At 35.0% G+C, this 10,648-nt stretch overlaps 1 protein-coding gene across 1 annotated transcript in view; it reads left to right on the forward strand.

Moving 5' to 3' along the window:
• Positions 1–8,897, forward strand: part of LOC107690686 (histone-lysine N-methyltransferase EHMT1-like) — a 10,908-nt gene extending 2,011 nt beyond the window's left edge. Inside the window, exons 4-19 of the mRNA XM_016489078.1 lie at positions 1,552–1,760; positions 1,882–1,974; positions 2,129–2,211; positions 2,289–2,395; positions 2,948–3,070; positions 3,252–3,353; positions 3,567–3,671; positions 4,127–4,281; positions 4,806–4,973; positions 5,974–6,118; positions 6,224–6,301; positions 6,527–6,642; positions 6,741–6,827; positions 7,509–7,587; positions 7,765–7,940; positions 8,077–8,897. Of these exons, the coding sequence (XP_016344564.1) occupies positions 1,552–1,760; positions 1,882–1,974; positions 2,129–2,211; positions 2,289–2,395; positions 2,948–3,070; positions 3,252–3,353; positions 3,567–3,671; positions 4,127–4,281; positions 4,806–4,973; positions 5,974–6,118; positions 6,224–6,301; positions 6,527–6,642; positions 6,741–6,827; positions 7,509–7,587; positions 7,765–7,940; positions 8,077–8,278 (2,028 nt within the window). The 3' untranslated portion in view covers positions 8,279–8,897. The remainder of the gene's footprint in view (positions 1–1,551; positions 1,761–1,881; positions 1,975–2,128; positions 2,212–2,288; positions 2,396–2,947; positions 3,071–3,251; positions 3,354–3,566; positions 3,672–4,126; positions 4,282–4,805; positions 4,974–5,973; positions 6,119–6,223; positions 6,302–6,526; positions 6,643–6,740; positions 6,828–7,508; positions 7,588–7,764; positions 7,941–8,076) is intronic.
• Positions 8,898–10,648: the final 1,751 nt, after the last annotated feature.

Consider the following 10,648-nt stretch of genomic DNA (forward strand, 5'->3'; position numbering starts at 1 on the left):
TTTAGCAAATGGCTGCAATATAACAAAGAGTGAAAAATTGAAGGGGGTCTGAATACTTTCCGTACCCACTGTATACTCTACCGTTCAGAAAGTTTGGGTCAGAAAGATTTTTTTTAATGTTTTTTTTTAATATAGTTTTTTTTTAATAGTTTTTTTATATTTTCTTACGTTCACCAAGGCTACAGTTATTTCATGAAAATAATGTTTTTCATGTTTCCTATTTTTATATATTTTTAAAATGTAATTTATTTCTGTAAAGGCAAAGCTGAATTTCCAGCAGCCATTACTCCAGTCTTTAGTGTCACATGATCCTCATTGTAGAAATGTGCTATCATCACATTTTATCAGCTATTAGCAGTCAGCCATGATTAATAAGCGTTTTGTGAGGTCCATGTAGAATTAAACAGATTTTCTTAGGTCTCATGTGAGTGGGCTTGATTTTAAAGCGGTGGTTGATTGATTTCACATTTTTACTGTGTAATGTTGCTGTTAGAGCATAAACAACATCTGCAAAGTTACAACGCTCAAAGTTCAATCCTTCAATGCAAAGGGAGTTATTTTCTTTTTAAGAAATTGCTGTTTAAGGACTACAAAAAAGGCTGGTATGGACTACAATGAGCTTCTTCTTGGGTTTGTGACATCACTAACCCTGATGTTTACATAAACCCTGCCCCCAGGAACATGCAACTACCCATAGTGGGTAGTTGGGGGGCGTGACTTTTCCGGACAATGTGCACAAGGCGGTTAGCAAATCACAACACACTGGGCCAGCTAACCAATCTGAGCCCATTGTGTATTTCATAGGAACTCAACCAGGAACTCAACAGACCGTTTTGACAAGAACGGAAACTGGTGTAGAATAAAGGTAAAATATAGGGATGCACGGTATTGGATTTTTGCCGATATCCGATATGCTGGTAATTTTCAACTCATTTTGGCCGATAGCCGATGCCGATACCGATATATAATTATTTTTAATTTTGGTTAGTTTTTAACAAGAACTTAATTGTTAGAATTAAACAATAATGAAGGTTTTTTTACAGTACATTGAAGCTTTGAAAATAACTATAAATAAACTCTATATCAATCGCTGTATTTTTCCCCCAGAAAGATGCAGTGTTAACCCTAACATTTTATTTTAAGATTTAACATTTGTAGATGTTCTAAAGCAAAAGAGTTGTAAAAATTCTGAAAATCTTTTAGAGCTTATGATTTGTTTAAAAAATAAAACATATTACACATTAAGTATATATAAGCACATGTGAGTTAATGTATTCCTCTTATGGGCAAGACATATCGTCATAATTTTTCATATTTTTCATAATTTCCATTATCGGCCGATTCCGATATTAGTCCGATAATATCGTGCATCCCTAGTAAAATATGTGAAAATAATGATTTTTTTTAAAAAACGAAGCTGATCAACCACTACTTTAAACATATTTTTTAAGTGCTGACAAAAAGTTGCATCTTTAATAGTTCAACTATGGAGTTTAAACTCTGATACATTGAAATTACAAAACTAATATTATAGCGGTGTGTCTAATCCAGGGGACGTTTATGGAATGTCAGCCAGATGGGAACATCTCTCACCGCTTTCACCGGAGCTGTGCCTCTCTGATCAGAGGTCAGGTCTACTGCCCCCACTGCGGCGAGGAGGCTAGTCATGCTAAGGAGGTCACGATCCCCAAACCTGACTGTGTTACTGCAGTGCCAACAGCTGCTGTGCCCGCGCACAAAAGAGACACCGCCTTAATGGAGTAAGTTTAGGTCATCCTGGTGTTTGAAAATGTTTATCTCTACCTGTTCACATATAATTTTGTGATGTGTTTGCGCACCCTGGTTATGTTGTTATATATCCGTTGTGATTGTGTCTCACAGCAGGGCTAAAGTAGACTCTGTAACTGTTGGGGGAGCAATAGACCCTGCTAAAGAATCACTGGAAAGCGTTTTAAATGCACTCGAGGATGGGAAGTAAGGATCTGTGTCTGCATCAGTCCTATCTTAGTCCTGTACATCAGTGATATTCTGATCTTGTGTCATTAATTAAATGCATTAGTTTATTTGACTGTTCAACAGTTATAGATTTGCTTTGTTTGCTTAAAATAAGTATTGAATATTTTTAAAGGTATAAGAAATTCAAGCTGCCCCCAAAGCAGCTTTATTTCTCTGCTAAGAGAGGAGAGCTCCAGAGGATCCTGCATATGCTGGGTATGACCTTTCTCAAAAAAATCTATCTTATATCAAGCTTTATGATTGATAACTGTGATTGTTTTGATGGTAATCAGTGGAAGGTGTGGACCCAAACTTGCGGATGTACAGTGAGAAGAGGAAGACTCCCTTGCATTGTGCTGCTGAGGAGGGACATAAAGAGATCTGCCATATACTAGTGCAGGTACTGCTTATGCTAGTAACACACATTCACATTCAAAAATGATCTGTGTTTCAAAGTATACACTACCATTCAAAAGTTTAGGGTCTGTAAGTTTTTTATGTTACTGAAAATGTCTCTTATGCTCGGCATACTGTATTTTTTTTTTAAATTAAAATACAGTAAAAACAGATATTGATGCATATTATTACGATTTGATTTTTTGTTTGTTTTTAATGTTTCAAAATGTAATTTATTCCTGTGATGGCAAAGTTGAATTACTTAATTCTTTAGTGTCACATTTTTCTTCTAATTAGCTAATTTGGTGGTCAAGAAACATTTTTATTATTTTTTTTATAAGAATTAAAACCAGTTGTAATAGGACCTAATGCCATTACTTTGTATAACATGGGTATGAACTTAAATTATTTAGTTTCTTTTATTATTTGATTTGATTTTTTTTATCTTTTAATTTTTATCTTTTATAATTTTTTTAATATTCCATTTTCCATGATTACATCCAATATAATGAATGCAAAATTTTAGAATATAAAGGATCTCTTTATCTCACTATAGGCTGGTGCGAACCTGGACATGTGTGATGCGGAGCAGAGAACTCCTCTGATTTATGCCTGTGAGAACAATCATCTAGAAACAGTGAAATACTTGCTGAAAGCTGGTGCTTCTACTGGGCATAAGGTATGATAGCCAGCCTTTTCTGTCAATCAGCTGTGAAATACAAAATGTTTTGCTACAGTTATCTTATGCTACCCATTAAGTTAATGAGGAATTGAAGTCCCTAAGCCACTGTATGCCACGTGTTCAGTATGCAAGGTATTTGCATGCTTAAGCTCTGGTAATTTATGCCTTCACTTCACAGGATATGAGAGGCTCTACATGTCTTCACTTGGCAGCCAGAGGAGGACACACAGGTGTGCTGCAGTATCTTGTCTCCATGCCATCCATAGACGTCAACTGTAAGGTAACACTGTGCACGAGTTTGTAGAATATATATTTTTCTGTACATGCCATATTTATTTACCCTTAAATGGCTTTTTTAAAGGATGTTATAAGCAGTACTTGACAGCAAAACTACCCATTCTTAGATGCTTTATGGATGCTGGAGTGCTTAGGTGCTGATATTAAAGGGATTATAATAATTGAATTGAGTTTATGGGTTTGTTCTTCTGGTCAGGATGATGGTGGGTGGGCTCCTCTTACCTGGGCAACTGAGAACATGAATCTAGAGCAGATGAAGATGCTGATCTCAGTGGGAGCTGATGTCCAAATAAGAGATAAGGTCTGTGACTGAGTATTTCATCTCAATTTTTCAGCTTTTTGATGCACTTCTTTCACCTTATTTGATGATCTTTGAAATCAGACTGCGCAAACGCATTGCCTGCAGTTAATAGATTTCTGGCGGAGCATGTACACTACCATTCAAAAGATTAATACATTCTTGTATTCGGCAAGAAGGCATTAAATTGATCAAGTGACAGTAAATACATTTACATTGTTACAAAAAATATTTGTCAAATAAATGCTGTTCTCTGAACTTTCTATTCATCAAAGAATCCCGAAAAAGCTCTTTTCAACATTGATAATAAAAAGACATTTTTTCTTGAGCACCAAATCAGCATATTAGAATGATTTCTGAAGGATCATGTGATACTAATCTTATCAACCCCAAACTTTGGAACACTAGATTTTATCATCCAGAGATGAATTTTACTTGTGGTCTGATATGTTATCTAGGAGGAGAATGTCTGCCTCCACTGGGCAGCGTTCTCTGGCTGTGATGAGATCGCTCAGCTGCTGCTTGACAAGAGATCTGACCTACACGCTGTGAACATCCATGGAGACTCACCTCTCCACATTGCTGTCAGACAGAACCAGCTGGACTGTGTAATGTAAGTGTAGAACAGAAAGAGTATACCTAGTTAACTGGGAGCAAGACCTTTTAAATGGTATTCAAGTCAGATTCAGCTGTAAAGCATCTCTAAAATACAATAGTGTTATTATTATTTATCTTAAGGCAGTTCAGTTCAGTGTTGCTTCAGTTCAGACCAATAACAGTGTGAAGTTTATTAATTTGAATTGAGTTCAGTTAAACTATTTGCAATTCTACATAAGGCATCCTGAATTAATCCATGGATTCCCAAACTTTCAAATAGATAAAATGTATCAGATAAAGAAAAGTGTTTATTTCAGTAATAAATACTAAATAATAAACTAATACTAAATTCAGTTGATTTAATTCAGTATTAGCTTTCCTCCAATTCACAATCCACCTCCTGTAGTTCCCTCACTAATGAACCCCAATTTGGAGTCCCTCAATTAATCTAATGTTTTTATCATCCGAGAATAGACAAAGGTTTACGGTTGAAACTGTCATTTGTAAAAGGACTAATCTGAAGCTTTGGCTGTTTTCTAGGCTGTTTCTGTCGCGAGGAGTAGATGTAAATCTGAAGAACAAGGATGGCGAGACTCCTTTGGACTGCTGTAGTATAAATTCCAAGATGTGGACAATCCTGAACACCAATAAGAAGCTGACAGATGCTCGGAGAGGCAGAGACAGCCTAAGTGAAAGACTCCTCTGCAGGTAATGCAAGAATACTAGGCTCAAATCTTTCTGTTTTGCAGGGTAATATCACAGACGGTTTTTTTGTATTTTGTTACATATTCTAATTTTTTCCCAAGCGTCTTGGAGATGTTTCTACAGTTCTTACGGATTTAGTCTGTCTCCATTTTTTTCTATTTCTTTATGTAACCGCCGACAGGCTTGATGATAGTGAGATTAGATTTCGGTTTTTCGAGACTCATTGTGCATAAAAATATCTTACTGAAATACAATTTATGGCAAGAGAAATGTTTGGAAATACAAATTGATACTTCCTGCTGGCATGCTAAAGCAAAATATAGAGATTAAAACATTTTTTTCTTTGTGAGCCCAATGCAGTATTCCAAGCCCCCACATAAAGGCTAAGATATTGTTGGTATTTATGCTGGAATTATTTATTTTTTTCTGAACAAAAACATTATTGATATTTAATTAACCACCATTAATTTTATGATTCTATAAGTCTCAATGCACGATCCTCAATAAAAAAGGGAAATTGCTTTTTACTGTCTTTTTTTGTCTTGAGATGATTCAAGAAAAACTCAAGAAAATTTTGACAAGATAAGTTTGTTGTTAAACACTAAATAATTTTTTTTCATATTGATAATACACAAAATGTTACAGAACAGAAAACGATAGAAAATAGTAATGATTGGCCTCTATGTTTTTTAAGCTATGGAAACTTCTATGAATTTCAAGTCCATACTGTAATGCAATATTTATATTGAATTAATCAGTACTGCTTATTTTCAAATAAGATTTTTGCAGCTTCTGTTCCATTGAAAACCAAAGAAAACTGGCAACAACTGAAACATTATCCCATTCATTTAGCTTGACTACAAGAAATCTATAGTCTCCACACATTTCTGAGTCTGCCTCCTGCTTTCCTTGGGAAGGAAGATTGGCCTCAAAATGTATTGAACATTTGACACAGAATGTGAAATATTATTTGATTGTGGGACTGATGTGTGTTGGTTTTCAGAGATGTGTCCCGAGGCTATGAAGACGTCCCTGTGACATGCGTGAATGGGGTGGACCATGAGCCCTGCCCCAGCAACTTCAAATACGTTCCAGAGAACTGTTTTACCTCTCAAGTGAATATAGACGAGAACATAACGCATTTACAGGTAAGAGGCTCAGAGAATCGTAGTGTCAAAAGCCATAACAAGGTTAACGCTGTTATTACAGCTATATGAAATGCTCGTCTCTCTCTCTCTCTCTCACTGGAATAGCACTGCAGTTGTAAAGATGACTGTGCATCAAGCAGCTGTATCTGTGGCCAGCTCAGCATGCGCTGTTGGTATGACAAGGTAAGATGCTGCTAGTGCTGAATTATTCACGTTAGCAAAATAAATGACATAGGAATAATTCAGTGACATAAACAATAGATGTTGCCAATCCCAGCTCTTTCGCAGCTGTTCCACAACATATTAATAGTCACTAATCATGATCGTGCTGTGATGTCATCATGACCATATGATTTGTGTAATGCTTATTATTAAAATTAGTAGTATTTATTATTTCTTTGTGCTCAGGATGGCCGCTTGTTGAAAGAGATCTGCAGGGATGATCCACCCTTCCTGTTTGAGTGTAACCATGCCTGTTCCTGTTGGAGAACATGCCGAAATAGAGTGATACAGAATGGCCTTCGGTAATATAACTAGTATATATGTATTTTTGCATATTCTCTGAATGTGTTGTGAACTTTGAATTTACATACTCACAACTTCATAATTGTCTCGTCTTTAGGGTTAGACTGCAGGTGTTTAGGACTGAGAGGAAGGGCTGGGGGGTCCGAGCACTGCAGGATATTCATGAGGGAACTTTCGTATGCGAGTATGACCCTTTCTTTAGATCTATTGCTTTACACATTATTAAAAAAAATACACAAAAATAAGCATGAATCCACAACAAAATTATTCAAAGGCATTGCGACTTTTCCAGTTGTTTTTGATTTACTGGATAAGGATTTTTAAATATATAATTTTGCTAATTTCTACCCAATCATTTTTTAGGGCTTGGTACATCTAGAAAAAATGTATATCTGTTATAAAAAATTCAGGTGTACAAATGGCACGTTTAAAATGATATATGCAGGACAATCCTGGGAATCCTGGTTCTTTAAAGAAAAATTAATTAATTAATATTAATATTAAAATAATATTGGAATATTTCCATTAGTTGTTTTGGCTTATTTTAAATGATTTGAAGTTATCGTGAGGCTTCGTTGGAAGTTTGCTGGGGCCCATTATAAATGGCTTTTATTGTACTTGTCTCTTCATGTTAACCTGGTATAAAAGTATTTTAAAATGAAAAAATTACATGCAGCATAATAAGGAAGCTGTGCCTGCATTCTGAAGAACTCTCCTACTGACTGCAGTGTCAAGGATATTAATTTAATGCAAATTTGCTACAAAAATGAAAGCCATTAGGGGAATTATCAATTATTCAGACATGATTAATCTCATGCTGGTTTGGTCCAATACTTGTGCCCTGAGGATTTTTCTCTGTGTGCAGGTTTGCAGGTGAAATCATTTCAGATGGAGAAGCTCATGTTCGAGAATATGACTCGTACATGTTCAACCTAGACAATAAGGCAAGTCTTGTCAAAATGATGCTAAAATATAAGATTATCATTTTCTCAAGTGAGTGCTTTTCATACATGTCATCTTCAGGGGGCGCTAAAGTATATTAAAATGTGAACAGAGCTCAAGCACACCTCTTTTGAATCGTTTTTATATTTGTGTGTATTTAATGGTGATTTTTTTTCTAGGTTGGAGAGGTCTACTGCATTGATGCCCAGTTTTATGGTAATGTTAGTAGGTTTATGAATCACCTTTGTGAACCCAATCTATTCCCGGCACGGGTGTTCACCAAACACCAGGACATGCGCTTTCCTCGAATTGCACTCTATGCAAGCAAGGCTATTCAAGCTGGAGATGAGCTTGGGTAAACCTTTATATTTTTTTCCTTCCAGCTCTTTTTTTCCTCATTATTTGTTTAATGTATCCATTGATATATTTGTAATCAAAGCAATTCCCCAGGTTGCTTGAATTAAAACAGATTTTCTTTGCTCTTTCATCAGGTTTGACTATGGTGATCCCTACTGGCAAATCAAGAAAAAGTACTTCCGTTGTCAGTGTGGCTCCGCAAAATGTAGGTACTCGGAGACCATTCTGGGCCAGAATCACGCAGACAGCTTAGTTCAAGCTCTCGGTGATCAGACCATTGCTCAGGTGGAACACATCCAGTCAGCTAACACAGCTATAGCAATAACTCAACCCTGAGCCCTTCACACGTACAACAGGATATGCTGAGATCTTTAACGAATAAATACGATCAGGAGTGCAACTCATTATTTCCTAAATCTCAGCTTCAAGGAAGGACAATTTGTGCAGAGATACAGCATCATTTATTTTATCACCACGCTGTTGAGGGCATTTGTAATAAGACTGTTAATCAAAGGTGTTTTGTGCCTTTTTTATCTGAATTTGTCTCACAAAGATTTTATTTGCTTAGGATGATGGTAAGGCTCCTTAATTGTATGAGATATAGGCACTACCATATTAGACTTTTATACATTTTTAAACATAAACTGTTACATACTTGGTATAAAAAACAGGGTTTTTAGCTGATTTTCATAAGCAAAAACGAAAGTAGTAGTAGAACAGATGGACATGTTTTGCTGCCTTTTTTTTTACTCCATGTCTTCTCAGGAGCAGAGATCAGGGCTGTTTTCTAATCAGTTTTTCCATGTAGCCTATTGAAATTTCACTATGAAATGGTTACAGAATTTTAATATCATACCTGTGATAAATAAAGCTTTCAGTGATGTTTTTAATTATTAATTTGATCATATGTAATGTAGCTGTGGCCTATCTGTCAGTCTCTCATGCTGGACCAGTTGTCAACACCCTCTGAATTTCACTGAAGCACACTATTAATTTTTTCATGCATTATGTGTGTGTGTGTATACATATATATATATATATACAGTGGTATGAAAAAGTGTTGGCCCCCTTCCTGATTTCTTATTTTTTTGCATGTTTGTCACACTTTAATGTTTCAGATCTTCAAACAAATTTAAATATTAGTATATCATTGTAAAAGATGAATCATGGGTCTTGTAATTTTCATTTTAAAAATTTAGTTTTTTTAAATGATAATTAAAAATAGTGTGTATGTTTCATTAAAGAAATTGTGACTCAGTGTTGTATAGAAAATATTGAGGACTTTTTACTAATAAAACAAAGAGATGTGTTTTCCTCATTTTTTTAAAGGAAACTTGAGCAGTTTTGGGGCTTGAATTGAGGAACTGATTAAACAAAAAAATTAAGGAAAGAAGGCTACCTATTTATTTTAAGAGAATTAGCTCAATTTTTGCAGTTTTATTTTAGAGGTGATTGTTAGTTCCCAGCATGCTTTGCATATGGCTGGATGTTGAGAGTAAATTTTGAAATTAAATGCTATTTTATGTGTTTTTGAGTGAAGGGAAACATCTATTAATGTTTAATGTTCAGTTATGTTTGACATTTGAAAGAGTTTCTGTTACATTGAAGTTTCCATTGCACAGTGCAATCGTTTCCATTGTGCAGAAGAGTAGAGCTTATGGTTATGGCTACTACTCCTCTAAAGCATTAAGCCTTGTTCAGTGAGCAGTAGCTTTGCTAGTGCAGTATTACCAGTATTTCTCAAGTATTTTCCTACTTGAGCTGTTTGGCTGTATACAGTCTTTTAAATGTACAAAATAACTCAAAGTCAAATACAAACAGACCTCACTCAAAATCACAGACTTTTGAGAATCAACTTAAAATAAATGAGCACATTTCACTAATGATATTAAATTCATTGTGTCATAGATTAATTAATTTAACTTTCAATTGGGAGGTGGCTGTCCGGAACCCTAACCTATAAATTTCAACTTATGAAAATATTGAATTTTATTATTTTTTTTTATTCTTTTAAAAAGTATTCAAGAATTGTTATATTTTCTTTGTAAATTATGAAACTTTATGTAAAAAAATGTGTCCCACATTTTCCATGACACTACCGAAACAGTGTATGTTTTAGTCCATTGGCCGAGACTGATTTTAACCACACCCCTAAATTTATGATCAGGAAATATATATATATAATATATTATATAGTAGCTACAAGGTGTGAGTACATAGGTCCCATCATTTTGAGGTAAATGTGTTCAAAAGCATAACAAATCTGGCAGTTACTAACTTTTAAATTTCTGTGCCTGAAAATTGTTTATTTGATTTGTATCTTTGCTCTATTGTATCTATTGTATTAGCTGCATTAGTTTGATTATTTGTTATTATGAATAGCACATACCGAACCGTGACCCTAAAACCGTGATGTGCTCAAAAACGACATCTGTTCAGTCGTTACATCAATATTTTACGTCAATATTTCTAGTAGTACACTCTGAATTTCACTGATTTTGAGCAGTATTGACTGTGCCGAACACTAGCCTACATGAAGACACTTCCTTGTTTTGTTCACATAAATAACATGCACTCGTATATCAACCTCAAATCCACTGTGTGCTTTAAAAACATAAATTACAAGTTGCTGTAAGGATACAAAGTTGATTGATCAAGGAAGTAAGAGGTTACGTAATTTATGTTATAGAGAAAAACTTGAAAGGA

This window comes from Sinocyclocheilus anshuiensis, unplaced genomic scaffold, assembly GCF_001515605.1.
Source record: "Sinocyclocheilus anshuiensis isolate Anshui unplaced genomic scaffold, SAMN03320099.WGS_v1.1 scaffold2041, whole genome shotgun sequence".
Lineage (NCBI taxonomy): Eukaryota > Metazoa > Chordata > Actinopteri > Cypriniformes > Cyprinidae > Sinocyclocheilus > Sinocyclocheilus anshuiensis.